The 25,025-nt window shown below is 36.2% G+C and overlaps 1 protein-coding gene across 2 annotated transcripts; it reads left to right on the top strand.

Moving 5' to 3' along the window:
- Positions 1–463: 463 nt before the first annotated feature.
- On the top strand, positions 464–7,867 carry LOC145324961 (mediator of RNA polymerase II transcription subunit 28-like). 2 transcript variants are annotated; one of them, XM_080167727.1, is made up of 8 exons: positions 464–587; positions 1,671–1,777; positions 2,170–2,239; positions 2,579–2,631; positions 2,889–2,934; positions 3,257–3,371; positions 7,073–7,135; positions 7,529–7,867. In XM_080167727.1, exons 1-8 carry the CDS (start codon positions 540–542, stop codon positions 7,735–7,737), a joined length of 711 nt encoding a protein of 236 aa, XP_080023853.1. In that variant the 5' UTR covers positions 464–539; the 3' UTR covers positions 7,738–7,867. The 2 variants fall into 2 exon arrangements, with proteins under 2 accessions (XP_080023853.1, XP_080023852.1); XM_080167726.1 differs by having other exon boundaries at positions 2,889–2,940.
- Positions 7,868–25,025: the final 17,158 nt, after the last annotated feature.

The following is a 25,025-nucleotide window of genomic DNA, read 5'->3' as shown; positions in this document are numbered from 1 at the left end:
GCGGCGGTTCCGCCGCCGTTTCTTCACAGTTCCATATTGTTTTCCATAAAAGCAACTGCTGTGCCGAATTTGGAGGTCTCTTTTATGGGCTGAGTTCATGCACGTTTTTTTTTCGGTTTCAAAAAGTGGCACATCCGCCTCCCCCCTTATAATCATTAGGTAAAGAATTAGTAATGAAACTACTTAAGTCTATTACTTTAAAGATATCTTTTTTTTATTTTTATTATTTCTTGTCTATGATTTTCTGTACCAATTCATATATTTTTACTTTGGTGTTGCACCAGATTTTCATGTACTCCAATAAAGTGATACTCACAGCTATCTATAATAACGATACCCCCCACTTTTTTCCAAATCCCCCCCCCCCCCTCCTACTTGATGAACACTGATCAATTTAGGAGGTCCATATTAGCAACCTAAATTGACGACAAATCTTCCCCTTTTAATATATTCACGTATTCTATATCCATTGCTTAGCCACGCTTTTAAAGTGTGATCATTCTTGTTATTATATAATTAACAAACTATTGCAGATTAAAATGGCAGATAAAGGGAATCTTGTTCAACAATTTGAAGATTCTTTTCAGGTTGGGTTAACTTTATTATACCTAATAAGTTTTTAACGCTGTGCTACTTATAAACATAATTACCCTTGTTATAGAAATGCATTTCAGTATTTACAGTTATACTAGAAGCTACGCACATATCATCTTGGGGCTCTATAATCGAAGGGAAAGGAAAAGGCATAAATCATCTAAAGGTTTAAATGTGAAAATAAAATAGCTTCGCCCCTAGCCTCTAGGGGCTTTGCCTCAAGAGGTTTGATCAAACCAATTTTTCGTATTTTAGATTTAAAAGAAAAATTTTTTCTTTGGGGGAGGGAATTTTTTTTTTTTTTTTTGGGGGGGGGGGTTGGTAGTCCACATCACTATTTTGATTTTAGTTTTAAAAAGAAAAAAAAATTGGGGGGGGGGGGTTATTTTTCATTTTTGAGGGGGTTGGGGGTGTCTCAACCCTTAAGAGAATAGTTATAAACCTTCCCGGGACCTATGAGAAGCTACCCTGTAAAGGAGAACCCGATCGGTTCTGCGGTTAGCGGGATCCTTCGCTACAAACAAACAGACAGACATCGTTCTACTTTGTATTATCGACTAGATCTGTGATCGATAGGCATTTGTAGGGAAAGTACTGAAATGTTGCTAAAATGTTAGCTTGTATTTGCTTTCGGACATCATTATTCTTTGTCTGTAGCTTAAGATTTCGATAACTACACTACCGATTGAGTTCATATTTCAGGAAAGCTTCATATAGGTTCTAGAATGGTTTTAGGCTATTTTCTGCCCATTCCTACCCCTTAGAAAACAGATACCCTAGATGATAGGGGCGCAATCATTACAGTAGTAATACCCAGGCCTAACTATTCTAACTATCAATTGTACAAAAAATCATCACGAAACCTTTGAAAGTAAGGGGGAAGTATGTTTTTAATGTAACTGAAGAGGGGTGGGTAAGAAGGGGGAGGAAAAGGGGAAGGGGGTTGTGGGGAAATTTTCCTTTAGAATTGTTAGTCAGAATCACATTCCCTTTTCCCTGAATAATACCTACTACCTATTCAGAAAACTCTTATTGCTGCGCTCCTTATAAACATAAATTGATTATCCTTGTTTTAGAAATGCATCTCAGTGTTAACTGAAGATGATGAAACTATCACCAGAAATGCGGAAACTACACAGAATACCATTGACGAGAGACTAACAAATTTTACAGATCTTGCCAGGTAAAACAAATTTCATCTAGAATTTAAATCTCTGATTACTCTTCTCTTTCTATTCCTTTAATGGAAATATGATATACGTGGATATATTGTCTAATATTGACTTCATTTATCGGTCAGTTCGTTCATCCAGTAGGAGGGGATGGGAAGTATCGTTATTTTTGCCATCTGCGAGTATTACTTTATCGGAGTACATGGAAATCTGGTGCAACATCCAAGTAATAATATATCGTTTATTCCTTGGTATTTGAAATTATCTCTGGAAACAACCGGTTGTATAATATCATAAGGGGAAAAAAGTTGGATGGTTTAATATCTAGAAAATAACATTTCGTTTATTCAGAGCAAGGTCAGTGATTGTATTCCTGATTGAATTAACCTAAACTATATTTTAGGCAATTGGAGACCTACTTTATTCAGAAGAGATTTCTAATCTACAATTATAAACCAGAAATAGTATTAAGGGTAAGGACTTGACATGTTATATATTTAGGGTGGGTTCCCTCAAAGTGCCTAGTCTAGCAAAGAACCCCCTTATTTTTAGATAATTAGTTGGGGCAGTGGGTAGTTTATCTGTTTTAACTTTAGGGTTAGTTAAGGTCAGGTTAGGTTTATGTGGTTGTCCAACAGGGTTGGGGCCTCCCGCCGGGGTTAAGGGTATTTATCTATTTCTTACATAATGATAGAGAGGGTTCTGTGCTGGCTAGGTACTTTGGGGGAAAGCACGATATTTTCCATCATTTAGATAGTGAAACATCATATTTCAAAGTTCTTGTTCTTTTCATAAACGAATATCTGTTATAGGAAGATACATCAGAATTGAGGTCTGAGTTGGTCAAAAAAGACGAGCTGATTAGGTAAAATATTTTTTCTTTTTTTTGGTACCGAAGCTACTCTATCATGAGGTAATGTCGATCTGTCAGATCGTCATTCACTGCTTATACAGTCGCCTTTGTAGGTAGACGAATCAAAAAATTAATATTAATGTAACCTTTATATTTGCCTTGAATCAATTTAATTCTTATTTTCATTCTAGAAGAATTATTTCAAACTATTTTTTTACTTTAGGTATAATAACAGCCAAAATTTTGTTTTAATTTATACATATTTTTAGGAAGCATTATGACAAGTTACAACAATGGCAAGCTATGCTCGCAGATGTACAGGTTATTTTCATAATAAAAGGAACAGGTGCTTCTTAAAAGTGCCTAGCAAGCATAGAACCCCATCACGATCATCCTCCACTTTTAGTTTGAAATAATTTTTAAAATGGAAGGGTGGTAGGGTAGTTCTTTTTCTATGCCTAACCCCTGTGGGGGGCCTTAACTATACGGGTCTACCCAGTACCCAATATAACTTGTAACAAAAAAAACACGAAAAATTAGGTATCCTTTATCTTTTAAAATATACATTCAGTTTTTTTCAATATTTATTTTAAACATATTCTATTCAGTCTGATACCAATGTTTCAATTTATTATAGTTTGAGTTGGAGCCCAAGAACAGTGGAACACGGCCAGCAAGTGTACCTGGAGGCCTGGCACAGCCTGGAGCACCAGGAGGGCCTGGACAACCCCCGCCTGGAAGCATTCCAACAGGTGAGTTGTTAGGTTTTGTCCTTGTGTATAGGAATGGCATACAAAACACAAGCAGTGTTTTAGAATGAGCTCTAAGCTGTCCTCTTTTCTCCCTGGATCTTAATGGTTAAGACTATCATATATAAGGGGGGGGGGCGTAATGACATAAGCTCTTAAACCGTGAGCAAAATGGTCTAAATATTGAGCTAGACCCTTCAAACTTGGTATATAAGCCTAGTCCTATAGGTATTACATCTAAATGGCAAAAAAAATCTAAAAATTTTTATTTTAAGGTTAGGTTAGGTAAGAAAAACCCTGCGGAAATGGGGTTTTTAGGCTTTTTTGGGTCTAATTTGATGTGGAAACTTGCCTTAAATTGTTTTTTCTTAGGGTTTTAACTTAAATACACTGTGTCTATTCATATGGACATTATTTAAGATGATTCAGCAAGTCGGGAACCGACCCCAGGGGGCTAGGTGGGTGGCCCGCAGGGGTTAAGTTCATTTTCCCCAATATATTTGATGTGATACATCAAATTATAGGTTTTTTAGGTCAAGGAACTCAAATTCAGAGCTAAAATAAGCATTAGACTAATCTGAAGCTAGCCCCAGCGGGCTAGGTTGGTGGCCCGCAGGGGTTAAGTGCATTTTTTCTAATATATATCTTGTTATATATCAAACTATAGGTTTTTTAGGTCAAGAAACTCAAATTCTGAGCGAAAATTAGTATTAGACTGACCTGAAGCTAACCCCCCCCCCCCCCGGGCTAGGTTGGTTTTCTGCAGGGCTTAAGAGCATTTACCTAACCTAACCTAGAAACTTTCTTATATTTTCACAGGTTTTTTTCTTGAATAAACTGTGTCTATTAATGAGGACTTTATTTAAGATGATCCAGCAAGTCGGGGACCAACCCCAGCGGGCTAGGTGGGTGGCCCGCAGGGGTTAAGTGCATTTTTCCCAATATATATGTTGCGATACATCAAATTATAAGTTTTTTAGGTCAGTTAACTCAAATTCAGAGCTAGAATTAGCATAAGAATAATCTGAAACTAGCCCCAGCGGGCTAGGTTGGTGGCCCGCAGGGGTTAAATGCATTATTTCCAATATAGATCTTGTTATATATCAAAATAAAGGTTTTTAAGGTCAAGAAACTCAAATTCAGAGCTAAAATTGGCATAAGACTTACCTGAAGCTAACCCCTGCGGACTAGGTAGATTTTCCACAGGGCTTCTGTGCATTTTACCTAACCTAACCTAAAACCTTACTTATTCTTTTTGTTTTTTTCCTTGAATAAACTGTGTCTATTAATGAGGACATTATTTTAGATAATCCAGCAAGTTGGGGACCGACCCCAGCGGGCTAGGTGGGTGGCCCACAGGGGTGAAGTGCATTTTTTCTAAAGTATGTGTTGTCATACATCAAATTATAGGTTTTTTATGTCAAGAAACTCAGAGCTATTTTAAGCATTAGACTGACCTAAGGCTAACCCCCGCGGATTAGGTGGGTGGCCTGCAGGGGTAAATTTTCCAAATTATGTGACAGTGTTGTTATACATCAAACTATAGGTTTTTAAAGTCAATTTGGAGCTAAAAAAAACACAATAGCAACCTGATGCTAGTTTTTTCGTGGTATGTGGTATACATTAAATTAAAAAATTGTATCCTATTAGCATATTAAATTCTTCCACCGCTAACATTGTACTATCAAAATTGAAATTGACCATATGCCATATAAATGTAGTATAACCAATTAACCAGGAAAAAATATGCAGTTCACTAAATTAAGTGCAAATGCATTTCGTGAAACTACCCCTAAGAATTTCTGGACCTAAAAAACCTATATTTTTATGTATGACAACTAAAAATGCACTCAACCCCTGCGGGCCACGCACCTAGCCTGCTGGGGTCTTAAATCTTAAATAATGTTCTAATAAATAGACAGTTTATTCCAGAAAAAAACCATAAAAAAACAAGTAAGGTTCTAGGTTAGGTTAGGTAAAATGCTTTTACGACTTGCAGGCAACTCACCTAGCCCGCTGGGGCTAGCTTCAGATTAGTCTGATGCTTTTATTAGCTGTAAATTTGAGTTTCTTGACCTTAAAAACCTATAGTTGGATGTATGACAACACATATTTTTAATAAAAATGCATTTAACCCCTGAGGGACACCCACCTAGCCCGCTGGGGTCGGTCTTCGACTTGCTGGATCATCTGAAATAAGGTCCTCATGAAAGGACAGTTTATTTGAAGAAAAAAAAACCTAAAAAAAAAAATTAAATGTAAGTTTCTAGGTTAGGTTACGTAAAATGCACTTAAGCCCTGTGGGCTACCTATCTAGCCCGCTGGGGTTAGCTTCAGATTAGTCTAATGCTTATTTCAGCTCTGAATTTGAGTTCTTTGACCTGAAAAACAAAAAATTGGATTTATCACAACATATATATTGGGGAAAATGTACTTAACCCCTGCAGGCCACCCACCTAGCCCGCTGGGGTCGGTCTTCGACTTGTTGAATCATCTGAAATAAGGTCCTCATGAATGGACAGTTTATTCTAGTAAAAAAACCTAAAAAAAATAATAAATGTAAGTTTCTAGGTTAGCTTAGGTAAAATGCACTTAAGCCCTGTGGGCAACCCAGCTAGCCCGCTGGGGTTAGCTTCAGATTATTCTAATGCTTATTTTAGCTCTGAATTTGAGTTCTTTGACCTAAAAAACATATCATTTGATGTATCACATCATATATATATTGGAGAAAATGCACTTAACCCCTGCGGGCCACCCACCTAGCCCGCTGGGGTCGGTCCCCGACTTGCTGGATCATCTTAAATAAAGTCTTCATTAATAGACATAGGTTAGGTTAGGTAAATGCTCTTAAGCCCTGCAGAAAACCAACCTAGCCCGGGGGGGTTAGCTTCAGGTCAGTCTAATGCTAATTTTCGCTCAGAATTTGAGTTTCTTGACCTAAAAAACCTATAGTTTGATATATAACAAGATATATATTAGAAAAAATGCACTTAACCCCTGCGGGCCACCAACCTAGCCCGCTGGGGCTAGCTTCAGATTAGTCTAATGCTTATTTTAGCTCTGAATTTGAGTTCCTTGACCTAAAAAACCTATAATTTGATGTATCACAACAAATATATTAGGAAAAATGAACTTAACCCCTGCGGGCCACCCACCTAGCCCCCTGGGGTCGGTCCCCGACTTGCTGAATCATCTTAAATAATGTCTATATGAATAGATACAGTGTATTTAAGTTAAAACCCTAAGAAAAACAATTTAAGGCAAGTTTCCACATCAAATTAGACCCAAAAAAGCCTAAAAACCCCATTTCCGCAGGGTTTTTCTTACCTAACCTAACCTTAAAATAAAATTTTTTGGATTTTTTTGCCATTTAGATGTAATACCTATAGGACTAGGCTTATATACCAAGTTTGACGGGTCTAGCTCAATATTTAGACCATTTTGCTCACGGTTTAAGAGCTTATGTCATTACGCCCCCCCCCCTTTTGTGCACATCCCTATCTAAGATACTTAAATTAACACATAGATTAAAATTGTTATTGCATGTTTGAACGAACAAAACAAGTTTATTAAAAGCACACAAAGTTTTTCAAAGTGTCGAAAATTAAATGTTGGTTCTCTATATTTTTAATGTTCATTTGTCTGACTTTCTTATTTGTTAAGCTTCGCTTTTATGAATGTTGTTATCCTTGTTTCTTTTGCAGGTGGAGGGCCGCTCCAGCCTGGCAGCTATCCCCTGGGTGCTGGACCAATGACTCGTATGCCAGGTAGACATTAATTCTACCGGCCAGTGCAGGAGTCAATTAATTCCTCCATTTTCAAAATTTATAGGTATCTTCAACAAATAAGATTTTAGTATAGATTTACATCAAATCTAAATATATGTCAAAACATAAAAAACATTTACATCATCAGGGAAGTGTTACTTTTCCATTTTCAGTTGGGGGGGAGGGGGGAGTATGGTTATTATGGAACCAGTGAAATGGTAGGAAGGAAACTCAAAATTTCGTTTGAAAAATTACAGACTGAAAAAATCCATTACTTAACCTAAGAAGGACCTCTCGCCTTTTTAACTAGTAACTAAAATATTAACTATTATTGGCAAAGTGGCCACAAAATCGGGATTAGTGAAAATATATATTTTTATGTTTCTGTTGCAGGACCAATGTACGGTGGTGGCGGGTCCGGTCAGAGTTTACAGGGACCCCTGGCACATCTAGAGAGGACAACCTCCAGTATCGGGGGACCTTTGGGAGCCACAGGCGGTGGTAGCATGCCTCCTGGAGGTCCAGGGGTTGGAGGAGGTCCGCCACCAGGGGGCATGATGATGGGCGGTGGGGGCATGATGGGGGGCGGTATGATGAGATAAGAATGACAACTCTATACCTACCTCTTTTGTAAAAATAAATATTTGTTCTCTTATAATTGCCTAATGTATTTATTAATAACATTTCATATAATAACAATATTTTTGGAAGAAATAAAGTTTATGTATGAAAGTTTTTTCTGCTGCTACTCTTTTGTAACGATCCGACGGTTAAACATGAATTTTAGTACTTATAGATTTTTTTTATTGTAAATGGTTGGTTCAATTCAATGCTGTTCGTTTTATAGAAAAAATACATACATTGTTGTACATTGAATTATAGATTTAAATGGGCAATGAAAATTAGTTATTGAAAAGCTGGGACGTTACTCCAATGGATATAGTATATCCAGGCTGGCCAAAAACATGCCATTTCCACTATTTCCGCTATTTCCACTATTTTTGCATGCTATGCATACTATTTCAAAAAATTATGCTATTTCCACTATTGTCCAAAACTGCATACTATTTCCACTATTTTCCAAAAACTGCATACCTTCTATTTTCCACTATTTATTTGTATGTCAAATAAATCTTCAATTTTTAGGTAATAAAACGAACTGATTTTTTTAGATCATGAAAATAAAGCGAAGTAGCGGGTTTTATGGCATTTTAACAGTATCTTTTATCCTATTTCTAGCCCCTACCTAAAATAACTTATCAAATGCTACTGTGAAAATACGGCAAACTCGCTACTTTGTTATTTGTTTTTAGAAATGTTTCCAGAAGAAAGTAGTTCTTCAGTTTAGATTGTTGTACCTTTTTTGAAAGTTATTGGTATTTCCATATTCAATGTAAAGATATTTCCTTTTAAATTTTAATAGCATTGAGGAGTACTTTTATTATTAAATGATCCTATAGGTAACGGAGATTTATGATCTCTTAACTAATATAAATCCTCTGTTTTTAGGTCCTTTTTCACATAACAATTTAAAACGGCTGTAATTTTGAAGCTAGAAGACCAATTTTTTCAGAAAATGTTTTTGTGTGTGTGAATTTTATGTTAGGAATCTCAAAACAGCTGCCAGACGGGGCTCATCAGGAAAACGACGGTGGATATTTATGAAATTTTAATACCTCATGTAAACATGTTGGAAAAGCTTAAGTTTAAAATTTCAAGTCAAAAATTTCGGTCAAAGGATCCTTTTAAACATTTCTGGAAACCTTGAGGATTAGAACGTGGTCGTGCAGGATCAAACCTGGAACCTTAAATTGTTACCTATATACATATATATGATATTTTACTATTTTGGTAACATAAAATGCTTTCTTAAACTCAAATATTTTTACTCTTTACCTCGATGATCCTGCCAGGTTTGCTGGCATCCTGTGCCCGCTAGGAATGAGATATATATAAAATTCTTACTCACACTTAAGTGTCATACCCAAACCCATTATTTAAGTCACTCGGTGCCTATTAGATCAAGGGGGGGGGGGGGGGGTTCTCAGGAACCAAAATTATGAACCTTGCAGATTTTTTGGACTTAAGCTTTTATGGGTAAATTAACATTTAGTTAGATGTCACCCCACTTCCACTCCTCCTAGCACCGCAGGGGTTAAAAAAAAGCCTTTAAATGAACCTAACCTTAACTATCTAATAAACCATTTGATCATGAGAGCAGATTTTTTTGGACTTAAGCTATCAGAGGTATGATATATAGTTTAAGCAAGAAGCAACTACTCAGCCATCTCACCCAAGCCCTCCGAGACTCAATAAAACCCTAAAATTTGATCTAACCTCAATTTTCTCTAAAACTACTTAATAAACCATGCAGATATTTTGGACTTAAGATTTTATTAGTGCAGACCATCTTTAGTTTAAAAGTTCTCCCCCCCCTAGCCCTCCGGGGCTCAATAAAACCCTAAAATTAACCTGACCTTAATTATCCCTAAACCATTTAATCATAAAAGCAGATTTTTTTTCAATTTAAGTTATCAGAGGCATCAGTTATAATTTTAGCAAGAAGCAACACCTTAGCCCCAATCCACCTAGCACTTTGGGACTTTATGAAACCCTAAACCTTAGTTTTCTCTTGGATCACATTTGAACTGTGCAGATATTTTGAACGTAAACAATGTGTATAAAATAACTTTCAAGTTTAGAAGTCATTCCCCCTGACCACCCTCCCCCCCCCCTATGCCTCCAGCCTTCTAGGGCTTTATAAAACCCTAAAAAATGACCTGGAATCCCTTAATTTACCATGCAGATATTTTGGCTTTCATTGGTATCAACCAACTTTTAGTCTAGAAGTCAATCTGAGGCCCCCTCCCCCCAAGCCCTCCGTGGCTCAAAAAGACTATAAGATTAACCTAACCCTTTTAAACCATTCGATCATCAGAGCAGTTTTTTTGAGACTAAAGCTGTCAGAGGCATGAGCTATAGTTTATGCAAGAATCAACACCTGAAGACCCCCCCCCCCCCCTTCCTCCCCCTCCTGCATTTTAAGGCATTAAGTTGTTTTAAATGCACATTATTGTGTTTAAAATGCATGCTGTTTTATACTATTTTGTTTTAAATGCATGCTATTTCATACTATTTTATGGAATTCGTACATACTATTCCATACTATTCACTTTTTTTCTGCATACCTACTATTTTATGCTATTTTGAAAAAAAGTCTGTGGCCACCCTGTACATCATATGTGTGGATATATAGACACATTAGCTTGCTAATATGATTATGTACCTTATTGGTCATTTCTTTCATCCACCAAGAGAGAAGGAGAAGATGTAAATGGGGTGCATGTGGGGGTGTAGTTTTTTTAGCCAGCTTCAAGTATTACTTTTAATAGAGTACATGAAAATCTGGAGCAACATCCAAGAAATAATATATCGATTGCTGCTCCATGAGTTTTACAAGGCAGATATCAAACTCTGCCTAATATCAGGAAGGGAGTAGACATTGGCACTTGAATTCATTTTCTCAATAAACTTTAATTTAACAATGGATTTATTATTACTTGGATATTATACCAAATTATCTGTTTAAAACAACGATCTACAATTTTTTCCATGTTATAAAATCCATGGTTATACTATATCTATTAATTTAACACTTGACAAAATGGTGTGAAGATTACATTTACTTCCATTTTCCTATCCCTGTACCCTGTAGTGTAGGGCCATACATTGAATGAAAGAGTGTTGGTCCATGAAGTTAGAAATGAATGTGGGAAAGGAATTTTTAGACTCGACACATTTGGAGGATTTAAAATTGATCATGTTAAATTTGGAGACATATACCTGGTAAGTATTGTTTTAAACAGCTGTTTACTAGTACAGCTACTCTATAATCATTTAAATATTAGAGTAAAACACTAGAGGGAGAAAGGGTTAAATATCTCCCCCATCGCAGTGTCCTTGTGCCGTCTGTCAATTGGGTCATTGAAAATGAACCAATGGTGTCGTATATATTAACACAGCCAAGTAGTAGAAGACAATTTTGTAGCAGACTAGAAAGGTCATTAAAAAAGGGAGGGAGGTAGTTATCTGTTTATACTTCTATACTAAAGATCTGTTATTTAAATAATTGTCTTTTCTTGAAAGTTACCTAGTTTGTTTTTGCTGAAATTTAGTTACAATACATAATTGTAACTTGCCTAAAATATCTTATCTAATTTTCTTTATTACACATAATTAATGCAGGTTCATGTCCAACAAAATTGTGCATTTTTTTTATATACATTATGTTATTTCTTAACTAACAAACGCAATTCTACTCCGCCTGGTTTATATCGAGTGTATAATGATATTAAGTCCATATGTAATATGTATGTAATAATGCCTACGTTAGATTGGGATAACAAATCTGAAAAAGATGATGTCCATAACACTTAAACGTCAGGTCAAACAACTCAGGATAACTTAGGGGAGCCAAACACCTGGGGTATTAGGTTAAGTAACACCCATCAGACATCCAAATCTTTGGTTGCACGACATTTGTCTGAGAAGTCTTAGCTGTGTATGGTAATGAGTTACGCCTGTTATGGGCCAAGGAATTCCCCATACTCTTAACCATTAATGTCGCGCACCTTGCAAAGCAGCAGTAGGAACAATTTGTGATTTCTTTAGTTATGACGTGGTGTAAAGCCGAGATTCGAACCTATCACCTCTAAAGGTGAAAAACTTTCTCCATTTCCTTTGGTCAGTAGCAGAGCTGGATCTTTAAATCATTTTAATGGTGATTTAGATCGGGGTGCGCAGAATGTTAGCCAATCACAGCGCGGCATTTTTAAAATGCCGCGCTGTGATTGGCTGAATTATGGCGCACCCCGATCTGGTTCACCACTAAAATGATTTAAAGATCCAGCTCAGGACTTTTTTCTCAGAGAACTAATCCCTGCGGCTGCTGTATGTATGAAAAATCCCCGGAGCAATTTTGTTCCATTTCTCAGCGGGAGCAAAAACATCTTGGGTTGGACACTTTTACAATTGTTTAGCAAGATTTTTTGTACATTAGTTGCTTCCATTGATATTTTTATCATTAAAACTTATTTATAACTAGCTAATAATAATATAATAGTAGCTACGCCACTAGCTTTAAGGGGCGTTGTATTGTAAGATTAAAAAAATATCCTAAAACAATTCCAAAAGTCTGCAAATAAAATAGCATAAAACCATATTGGGATAAAAGTGAAGTTTCCCTAAAAAGGAGAACTCAATTGGTTCAGTAAATATTGAAATCTTTAGACAGGTTTACGTTTTTATCTTACGTTAAACAGAGGATATTTTCAATTTCAAAAAGTTGGATCATAAATTGGTGAGGGAGTTATTGGGTAGTAGTACTCATAAAGCATTGAAAGATCACCAGGGACAATAGGGGCGACATACGGACATGCTTGTATTATAGAGTTATCAATCTTATTAATTACGATACAGGGCACACCTTTCTTTTTGAAAGCGAATCTTTATTCTATAATTACTGTATGTCCGTCCATAAAGGTTAGTTCTTTTCGCTAATTTAGGCATGTTAGAATTGTCCTATCGATGTCAAATTTTGCATGATTATTCCCATAACATTTAGGTACGATTTAAGAAGCGTAGCAGCTCTATAATCGCTATCAGAAAGTTCGTACTTTCATTTAAAAATTAAAAGGGAGGATTTATTTATTGTTATTGTCATATGATTAATCCTCAAATACAAGAAATACCGTTTCTGTGTATTAAACAAGGATGACAACATCCATAGAAGCGAAGCTCTGAAACGGTAGGACAAACGGACATTAACACTTGTATAGTGTTAGTACTGTATAATCAGAATATAAATGTATAAGAGTCGAAGCAAAATTGTCAGTATGAAAAACTGCTTGATACAGGATAATCTTTAAGGACATACTTACATTTTTAGAGACTTGATTATAGAGTTGCCTCGCTTATAATATTGTACTTTGCTGTCCCAGAAATCAATATACTAAAAATCAGATCAATCGGATAATTAGATCACCTAAAATTTGTAAAAAATCAACATGTTTAAAATGGACGTACGGACATTTTGATAATGATTATAGAGTTGCTACGCTTTCTAAATCGTACCTAACTACTACAGGAATCACCCTGCAAAATTTGAAATCGATAGGACAATTCCAACATGATTAAATTAACAAAGAAAGCTTTCCCTCTGACGGACCGACCCTAATTATAGAAAAGCTTCGCTTTTAAAAAGAGTTTTGGGGAATGGGAATTAATTTATCGTGCATTGTGCTATCCCTATATTCATGACAGAGTGACACAAGTATATGATTATCCCTATATTGTAACTTTCTCTGGGTACCTAACCATTAGACTTGTACTATGCTAGACTGATCATAGACATCCCTAATAAAAATAAACAAAATTGCCCCCTGTAGAGTAAAACTATTGGTTCATAAGATTGTAAACTATTAGCTTGAAACCACCCAATCAAATTGCAATAAAACAACCTACAAATAAAACATGTGTTTTTATTTCCAATGCTATTGGCTGATATTAAAGACCCAATTGAAAGTCAGCACAGGACCTTCACCCAGTGTAGAGTTACAAATAGCTCGTGCAACCTCTATTCTTTTACTTTATTGTCTAAACAGAATTTATTTAAATCTTTATAAAAAAAAAACTGTTGAAAATTACTCTAATGAAATTAGAGTAAAGGCGTGAGTAGAATATTATGGGTAGTATATTTAAACCTATAAGACAGTGGCTGTACCCCTAGCATCTAGTTGCTTTGTATTAATATGTTTAGGGAAGGGTGGAAAAAATGATCTAAATCCACCCAAAGACCAATGTGAAGTTTCTCTAAAATAGATAACTCAATCAGTTTGTTGGTGATCGAAATTTTAATTTTCTAAGAACAAATTTACTTCTTTATATTACAGGATAAGAAAATACATGTAAAAAGTAATGAAATTTACCTATACTCAGCTGCTTTTAAGTAGATTAAATGTTTTTTTTTGTATAGCATAGCAACTAATTGTGGTAAATAATAGCAAGTCTACACTTCCATAAAAACATTTGTCACAAAAACCGTTTTTATTTTTAATAAAAGGTAAACTTGTAATAAGAGGTACGTTTGTCATAAATACAGTTTTCATAAAAAGTACGTTGCTCATAAAGGTTGCATTTATCATAAAAATGTTCGTGGAAAATTGTCTGTAATGCGATGCCATACATGATTTCTCAGTATGCCTGAGACTGGATCTAATCAAGCAGACAGTTTCAAAGCCTTTCCAACGAAAAACTGTGTTTAGAGTTAGAAAGATCGAACAGGTTCGAAACTTTGAAGCCACTATTTTTGATTCCCTTGATTTAAGGCCAACGCCTACTTAAATGTGTATAGAATATTTGCATATTGTCGTTAATTTAGGTTGCTAATATGGACCTCATTTATTGGTCAGTTCATTCATCCAGTAAGAGGTGAAGGGTTTATTGAATGGGGGTATCGTTATTTTAGCCAGCTGCGAGTATCACTTCATTAGAGTACATTATGAAAATCTGGTGCAACATCCAAGTAATAATATATCAACTCGTCATTATAATCCTTTTGTATAATGATTTTGTTGAACTCTATCTTTCCAAAACAAATTTTGCATCTGAAACTAAAATGATGTTAATCAGGGATCTTTAGGGATAAGACATGATTCACACCATTATCAATAACAAAATTATGCCTTCTGTCTGTAGATTAAAATATTTGGGACTTATGAGGTGGATTCTTAAAAAAAATTGCCCCACTAATCGCTTAGTGGGGCAAAATTGTTTTCGTGAAAATTCCTCCAAAATCACATAAAAAATCTACAAAAATTAAATAAAATCTTATGTTAATAACCCTACTATGAAATAGTTTAACTTTTGTAGATTTTTAATGTGATTTTGTGGATTTTTAATGAAAATAATTTTGCCCCACTCAGCGATTAGTGAGGCATTTTTTTTTTAAGAATCCAACTCTGGTTTGTACCTACCAATCAAGATTTAATGGAAGTGCCAAAAATTTGAAAGCCAACTCATTTGAACTATGGAAATAACTTTCCGATATCCCCTCCCTCCCCTTGATTTGAATAAAGAAATGAGCCATCATAACTTAATCAATCCCATTAATTTTTAGGCCTCTTGGTCCCTTGAAAAAAATTAAGTAATTTTAATTTATCTGCCATTGTCCTGTCCATCCCTGTGCTTACTGCGCCATACAAAATTAGCCAAGATTATGGATAATGGGAATTGTGTTTTAAGGGTATATAGTAACTTGGTGGGGGGGGGGGGGGGCATGGGTGGTGTACCCCTCATCAAGGATTGTATATTAAAAGAAGCATTATTTCTTTATGTATAGATTTAAACAAGGGATCTAAATGGATAAGAAAATGGCCGGTATATTAATGTTAATCCCCAAAGATGAGGCACCAAATTACTCCGTTTAGATTACAATTAGTGGTGGCAACGTTTGCCCACTCAACTAAACCACCTGGGTTAATCAAATAATCATTATGGTTCTCCTGTACATTGAAGCTCCTAATAGGTCCCGGGAAAGATTATAACTATTTAGGAAGGTTATTTTCCCCAAAGAAATCATATTTAGAGAGAAAATTATCCTATCCGAAAAGATTTAAAAAAAACTTTGGGTATACTCCTTTTCACGACATCCCTCCATATGGAGCGATGATTTTCTATAGCTCCTTCAAGGAGCTATAGCATAGCCTCTCATCATATGGAGCGATGTGAAAGCCCCTTTTAAGGAGCGTTCATATCGCCCCTTATGATAAGAGGCTATGCTATAGCTCCTTCATGGCCTCTTAATAGCTCCTTTAAAGGGGCGTTCATATTGCCTCTTATGATAAGAGGCTATGCTATAGCCCCATGATGGCTCCTTTATAGCCTCTCCATCGCCCCTCTGTAGTCCCTTACCTTAATTTATATAACAACCCACTTGATGGCCCCTACATCGCTCCTCCATCGCCCCTTCTCCAAATTTATATTACATTGTACTTTGATGGCCCCTACATCGCTCCAACATCGCCCCTTCATCGCTCCTACATCGCTCCTTCATCGCTCCTTCTCCAAATTTATATTAAATTGTACTGTGATGGCCCCTACATCGCTCTTACATCGCTCCTTCATCGCTCCTACATCGCCCCTCCATCGCTTCTACATCGCTCCTTCATCGCTCCTTCTCCAAATTTATATTAAATTGTACTGTGATGGCCCCTACATCGCTCCTACATCGCTTCTTCATCGCTCCTACATCGCCCCTTCATCGCTCCTTCTCCAAATTTATATTACATTGCAACTTGATGGCCCCTACATCGCTGCTACATTGCTCCTTCATCGCTCCTACATCGCCCCTCCATCGCTCCTTCTCCAAATTTATATTAAATTGTACTGTGATGGCCCCTACATTGCTCCTACATCGCTCCTTCATCGCTCCTACATCGCCCCTTCATCGCTCCTTCTCCAAATTTATATTACATTGTACTTTGATGGCCCCTACATCGCCCCTCCATCGCTCCTACATCGCCCCTCCATCGCTCCTTCATCGCTCCTTTTCCAAATTTATATTACATTGTACTTTGTAGCCCCTACATCGCCCCTCCATCGCTCCTACATCGCCCCTCCATCGCTCCTACATCGCTCCTTCATCGCTCCTTCTCCAAATTTATATTAAATTGTACTGTGATGGCCCCTACATCGCTCCTACATCGCTCCTTCATCGCTCCTACATCGCCCCTTCATCGCTCCTTCTCCAAATTTATATTACATTGCAACTTGATGGCCCCTACATCGCTCCTACATCGCTCCTCCATCGCTCCTTCATCGCTCCTACATCGCCCCTTCATCGCTCCTTCTCCAAATTTATATTACATTGCAACTTGATGGCCCCTACATCGCTCCTCTATCGCCCCTTAATAGCCCCTTACCTTAATTTATATAACAAAGCTCCTATATGGCCTCTCTATCGCCCCTTAATAGCCACTTAATTTAATTTTATAACATTGCCCCTACATAGCCTCTCCATCGCCCCTTAATAGCCCCTTACCTAAATTTATATAACAAAGCTCCTATATAGCCTCTCCATCGCCCCTTAATAGCCCCTTACCTTAATTTATATAACATAGCCCCTACATAGCCTCTCAATCGCCCCTTAATAGCCTCTTACCTTAATTTATATAACATAGCCCCTATATAGCCTCTCCATCGCCCCTTAATAGCCCCTTACCCTAATCTATATAACATAGCCCCTACAAAGCCTCTCAATCGCCCCTTGATAGCCCCTTACCTTAATCTATATAACAAAGCTCCTACATAGCCTCTCCATCGCCCCATAATAGCCTCTTACCTTAATTATGTAACATAGCCCCTACATAGCCTCTCCATCGCCCCTTAATATCCCCTTACCTTAATTATATAACATAGCTCCTACATAGCCTCCCCATCGCCCCTTAATAGCCCCTTACCCAAATTTATATAACATTGCCCCTAAATAGCCTCTCCATCGCCCCTTAATAGCCCCTTACCTTAAATTATATAAAATAGCCCCTACATAGCCTCTCCATCGCCCCTTAATAGTCCTTTACCTTAATTTATATAAAATAGCCCCTATATAGCCTCTCCATCGCCCCTTAATAGCCAATTTATATAACATAGCCGCTACATAGCCTCTCCATCGCCCCTTAATAGCTCCTTACCTTAATTTATATAACATAGCCTCTCCATCGCCCCTTAATAGCCCCTTATATCCTCCTTCAAAACAGTTATACACCTTCCCAGGATCTATTAGAAGCTACCCTATAAAGGAGAAACATATCGGTTCTGCAGTTAGCGATCTTCTTTGATACATACGGACAATGATCCTGTTACTTTTTATAAGGATTAAAAATAAAATGGCCTAAAGCCATCTCATTACCCATAGGAAACTTCACTGTAAAGGAGAACCATGTCGGTTTAGTGGTTAGCAAGGTACAGACAGACATACATACAGACAAAGATCCTGTTACTTTATTATAAGGATTAAAATAAAATAGTTATTAACCTCCCCAGGACCTATGAGAAGCTACCCTATTAAGGAGAACGATCTCAGGACCTATAGGAATCTTCACTGTAAAGGAGAACCATATTGGTTCAGCGGTTAGCAAGATCCTTCGGTACAGACAGACATTCATACATACAGACAAAGATTCTGTTAATTTATTTTAAGAAATACAGATAAAATTGTTAAAAACCTTTCCAGGCCTAAAACCATCTCAGGACCTAATTTCTGCCGTTGACAACTCGAGTTAAGTTACTATATTATTTTTACAATGTTTAACTTATCTGTTATTATTGGCTGACGAAAAGTTTGGGCAAAAAAAAAGATTTATTCTTCAATGAAATATCTCTCCAGTATAATTTTGGCAAGTGCTAATTTATTAAGAATAAAGTTTGCCACAAATTTACCAAAAAATCTCATTGTCATTTCGCCAGGGAGGATTGGGATAGTTCCCAAAGTGTTATAAGTTGGCTTATCCAAGAGTGCTGTCTAGTCTCCAAAGTTTTATAATACCGTTTTCTTATTCGTTAGATTAACAACCTTGGGGACTTTTTATTGTTTTGTGATTGTTTAGTTCATTAAGTTGAGTGTCTAAATGTTTCAACCACTAATTCTAAACTAAAGAAGGGGTAATTTTGTGAATCATCAATGGGAATAATTAATATATAAACATACATATATATACAGTGTTTTTATGAGAGCATTTTTGAAAGCAATTTTACCATACTTATAGTTATCAGAATTTAATGATTAATGGCTTATTCTCTTCGTTTTTTATAACCATTAACAGAAAAGCAAAAAAATATTTCAGTTTTTATTTAAAAAGTACAGTAAATTCAAAATTTCAAAACACGGGTGTCAACATCTAAAATAGTTATTTCTCGCATCGTATTATAAACGGCTTTCCGCGGATATAGAAAGTACAATTATGAGATTAAAACTAGTTTTTTTAGCCCCGAGGTGCCGAAGGCACCGGCTAAAAAAACTGGGTTTAATCTTATGATTGTACATATCTATATTCGTAGAAAGCTGGATATAATACGATGCTAGACATAGTTTTTTCGTATGGATGAGAACCGGTTCCTATCCACCGGATTCAAATGAATACGAGAAATGGTTTTAGCGCATTTTTCTTATGCTCAAATCTTCTACCCTTTCCAAGAATGGAGGGAGTACATTGGGGGGCCAGTATTCCCTCCCTGGTTGAGATATGGCCTTCAAATTTCAAAATGTTCTAGTACATGTCACAAATAGTATCTATATAAATTTTTAGCTCTATATCTCAACTTTGAAGCGTTTTGCAGCCATTCTTGCAAAGGTAGATTATAAGAAAAATGCACTAAAACCATTTTTAGATGTTGACACCTAAGTTTTAAATTTTTTAATTTACTGTACTTTTTGAATAAAAACTGAAATATTTTTTGCTTTTCTATTAAAGGTTATAAAAAAAGAAGAGAATAAGCCATTAATCATTAAATTCTGATAACTATAAGTAAGGTAAAATTGCTTTCAAAAAAGTTCTCATAAAAAAAAACACTGTATATATGTATATATATCAATTTATCGACAATCGTCTTATCCCTGTAGATCTCTGATTATCAGAGCATTTTTGAAATATTTGCTGCTTATTTTTTGGCTGCCTTTGACAAAATAATTTTTTTTCATAAAAAATATATACAAAATTATAGTATTAATTTGGTAAATATATCATTGCACTTGAATTATTTTTAAGTCACTAACGGCTAATCCCATAGATGACCCTAGGAGTACTTTAATGAATAGATGTGGTGGTGAGGGGGGGGGGGGAGGGGGAAGGTTAAGAATTTAAGGGAAGTGATACCTTCCGGGGGCTGAAAGTGTTGGTCCCCTCCCCAAAATGAAAACTTTTCCTGCGAGTAAAATAAGCTTCAATGTAAAGGAGAAGCATATCGGTTCAGTTGATACTGATAAACATCCTGTTACTTTAATGTAAATATTAGTTTAAGGATAGTCTGTATAATCTCAGGGAGAAAGGAAACATTAGGCAATTTTTACAATAGTCTCCAAAGTTTTATAATGAAGTTTTCTTATTCGTTGGCTCAAAACTTTGGGGACTTTTGTCATATTTTGGTTGTAGTGTTGCAATTTTGTGTATCGTTATTAGGGATGGATAAAAATTTATCGGCCATTGTCTTATTCCTTTAGATCCTTGGTATAATCAACTGAATAACAGTTCCAACAACAAAAAGTTAACATATTGCTTCGCTTTTTATGGACAAATATCCTGTTATTTTATTATAAGGAAAAAAAATAAACTATCTTAAAATCATCTCAGGACTCAGCGGGTAGCAAGATCCTACGGTATAGACAGACAGACATACATCATATCGGTTTAGCACCAAACGAGATCCTTTGCTACAGACAAAAAAAAACTTTGTATATCGACTAGCGGCTACGCCCCCAGCATCTATTGGCTCTGTATTCAAAGGGGAATGAATAAAAGCCTAAAACCTTCCCAGGACTTAAAATAGAATAGCCTAAAACCATCCCTCGACTTAAAATAAAATAGCCTAAAGCCATTACATGACAAATATTAAGCTTACCTGAAATAGAAAGCCCAATCTGTTTAGTAGTTATTGAGATCCTAAGTTTCAGAACAGAAAGCCTTACTAACGTGGACAAACGCAGGATATTTCGGACAAATGTCGGAGTGGACATTATAAAAGTAAAACGCAGAAGTGTCTATAATATCTTAAAAATTAGGTTTCAACAACATTTGTTTAGTTATTTCTACACAGGTTAGGTTAGGTTAAGATATAAATATACAAATAAGCCCCCTGCAGGGGTTAGGCATATAAAAAAAACATATTTGACAGTTGTAAACAATGTGAGAAAAAAATATGTTTTAGTTTAATGAAATGTTCTATCTGTTTCAAACCTTTGCCTTTCGATAGAACTTACCTACTTTGGAAAACTGTCAGACTGATTTTAAAATCTCAGTCTGTGAGAAAAGATATTCAAGATTTTTTGTTTTGTTTTGAAAGATTTTTATCTTATAAATGAAATAAAAGACACTCCTGCGTTTTACATAAGCAATGTCTACTCCGACGATTGTCCCATTCCTAGGTTTGTCCACTCCAACGTTTGTTTATGTTTTACTACTTTATACAATAGGATAATATGTATTCTTCTTTTATATTTCTCTTTTCTTATTCACTTGCAGCTGCGCTCTTTTTAATGTAAGGAGGCAGAAAAATAGCCTAAACCAATTAGGGGCTTAAATCTGAAAATGAAAAAGCTAAAAACCATCCCATGACCTATGTGAAGCTTCCCTTAAATGGAGAATTTAGTCAGTTTATGAAATTTTTAAGCTTCAGACCAAAAAAAATACTTTTTTTGTTAAAAGAGAAACTTTTCTACAATTAGAGTTAGTCCTTTCGTCATTGCTCTTCTCATTAAGTTAAGCATGTGGTTTTCTCTGCTATTGTTAAAGATAGACTGTTGAGATTTTTAGTGAATATTCCCATGACATATGTATATCCAGTCTATAAATTATTTTGTCTGTCTCTCAATTATGCTTCAAAAGACTTAGGTTTCGTGATAATCTTTGAGTAATAGCATATTCTCTTAAAGTCTGATCTATAACTTACTTTGTCTGTTTGTCCATTATATGATCCTTATTCAATATTCTATTTAACTAAAAAATTTCATTCTCTTAGTTTATTTTTTTTTTCTTTATTTTATTATGTTATTATATTATTTATATTTATTTTATTAATTCATTATATTTTCATTATAATTTTCCTTTTTAAATGCGAAACTTTTCTATAGTAAGGATTGGTTTGTCCGTACGTCCAAACGGTTAGACGACATTTTCTTTAATTTAGACATGTTATAAATATCCTATCGATTTCAAACTTTGCAGAATGATTTCTATAACAGTTGGGTACAATACTATATTCATTACTAGAAAGTATATACGTCCATTTTTTTGTATAATATCATTGTCCCATTCATCTGGGTTTTGGAGTAATGTTTCTTAGGACAACAAGGTTTAGTATTATAATCAAATACTAAAAATAAAATTATGCCCTTTTACTATATTCTATACTAGCAGATTTGCCCCTAGCCTCTAGGGGCTTTGCCCCAAGAGGTGATAAAAATTTTTTTTGGCGAAATTCGTAATAGGACAAAGAAAATCTTCAGCAAAAAAAAATGGGGGGGGATTTTTTTGTTTTTGGGGGGGTTGGGGGTATCCCACCCCCCAAGAAAATAGCCTAAAACCACCACAGGACCAGTAGGTATATTCCCTGAATAGTAGAATATAATCGGTTCAGTGGTTACCGAGATCTTAAGGGACTGACAGACGGACAGACAGACGGACAGACAGACAGACGGTTGGACAGACATCATTCTACTTTGTATTATAGATTTACGCTAATTTTAACAAAATTTATGTTTGACCTCCTGATTTTAGAGCTTTGCTTTTGTGAATGTTTGTTATCTTGCTTTTTTTTCCTTTTTCATAACCTATTATATAAAGTAGTAATCTTTTTTTGTCTGTAGAAAAGCTAACCGCTGAACCTATATGGTTCTCCTTTACAGTGAAGCTTCTTTTAAGTTCATAGAGGGTTTATAATTATTTCGAGGGAGGGTATCTCCACCCTCCCAGAAAATTCACCCCAAGAAAAATATTACCCCATCCCCTCAAAAAATCTTTTTAACTTTTTAAAAGCAAAGCTTTTCTATATTAAGGATATGTGATTCCTGTAGTAGAAAGGTACGATTTAGAAAGTCTATAATCATTATCAGAATATCCGTACGTCCATTTTAAGCATACTAATTATTAACTTACAACAAATTTTTATGTATCAAAATTATCCGATTAATCTGATTTCTGGGATACTGATTCCTAGGACAACAAAATAGAATGTTATAAGCGAATCATATCTATAATCAAGTCCAAAAAATGTGAGTACGTCCTTAAGCATTTTTCTGCATGTAAGCAATTTCTCAATAAATTTACTTACAATTTTGTTTCGAATTTTAAATTTATGTTCTGACTATTCAGTTCTGACACTCTACATTATTAATGTTTATTAAACTTTTTTCTACCGTTTCAGAGCTTTGCTTTTATAAATGTTGTCATCCTTGTCATCCTTTTAAAACTTAAATTTAAAACTGTAGAGGGTCACATTCCTTCCTTACCTTAATGCCCTACCTTCTATAATGAAGGGGCAATACAATTACAGAGGCTGTACAGGAGCCATAAAGGGACTATGTTATATAAATTAAGGTAAGGGGCGATGAAGAGGCTATGAAGGGGCTATGTTATATAAATTAAGGTAAGAGGCTATTAAGGGGCGATGGAGAGGCTATGTAGGGGCTATGTTATATAATTAAGGTAAGGGGCTATTAAGGGGCGATGGAGATGCTTTGTAGGGCCTATGTTATATAAATTAAGGTAAGAGGCTATTAAGGGGCGATGGAGAGGCTATGTAGGGGCTATGTTATATAAATTAGGGTAAGGGGCTATTTAGGGGCGATGGAGAGGCTATGTAGGGGCTATGTTATATATATTAAGGTAAGGATTATATAAATTAAGGTAAGAGGCTATTAAGGGGCGATGGAGAGGCTATGTAGGGGCTATGCTATATAAATTAAGGTAAGGGGCTATTAAGGGGCGATGGAGAGGCTATGTAGGGCTATGTTATATAAATAAAGGTAAGGGGCTATTAAGGGGCGATGGAGAGGCTATGTAGAGGCTATGTTATATAAATTAAGGTAAGGGGCTATTAAGGGGCGATGGAGAGGCTATGTAGGGGCTATGTTATATAAATTAAGGTAAGGAGCTATTAAGGGGCGATGGAGAGGCTATGTAGGAGCTATGTTATATAGATTAAGGTAAGGGGCGATGGAGAGGCTATGTAGGGGCCATGTTATATAAATTAAGGTAATGGGCTTTTAGGGGGCGATGGAGAGGCTATGTAGGGGCTATGTTATATAAATTAAGGTAAGGGACTATTAAGGGGCGATGGAGAGGCTATGTAGGAGCTTTGTTATATAAATAAAGGTAAGGGGCTATTAGGGGCGATGGAGAGGCTATGTAGGGGCTTTGTTATATAAATTAAGGTAAGGGGCTATTAAGGGGCGATTGAGAGGCTGTGTAGGGGCTATGTTATATAAATTAAGGTAAGGAGCTATTAAGGGGCGATGGAGAGGCTATGTAGGGGCTTTTTTATATAAATTAAGGTAAGGGGCCATTAAGGGGCGATGGGGCGATGGAGGAGCGATGGAGGAGAGATGTAGAGGCCATCAAAGTACAATGTAATATAAATTTGTGGAAGGAGCGATGAAGGGGCGATGTAGGAGCGATGGAGGAGCGATGTAGCAGCAATGTAGGGGCCATCAAGTTGCAATGTTATATAAATTTGGAGAAGGAGCGATGAAGGGGCAATGGAGGAGCGATGTAGGAGCGATGTAGGGGCCATCAAGTTGCAATGTAATATAAATTTGGAAAAGGAGCGATGAAGGGGCGATGGAGGAGCGATGTAGGAGCGATGTAGGAGCGATGTAGGGGCCATCAAGTTGCAATGTAATATAAATTTGGAGAAGGAGCGATGAAGGGGCGATGTAGGAGCGATGAAGGAGCGATGTAGGAGCGATGTAGGGGCCGTCACAGTACAATGTAATATAAATTTGGAGAAGGAGCGATGAAGGGGCGATGTAGGAGCGATGAAGGAGCGATGTAGGAGCGATGTAGGGGCCATCACAGTACAATGTAATATAAATTTGAAGAAGGAGCGATGAAGGGGCGATGTA

The sequence above is a fragment of the Acartia tonsa genome, chromosome 7 (assembly GCF_053477335.1).
Source record: "Acartia tonsa isolate MP-2025a chromosome 7, ASM5347733v1, whole genome shotgun sequence".
NCBI classification, from domain to species: domain Eukaryota; kingdom Metazoa; phylum Arthropoda; class Copepoda; order Calanoida; family Acartiidae; genus Acartia; species Acartia tonsa.
This window is presented reverse-complemented; position numbering and strand designations above follow the sequence as displayed.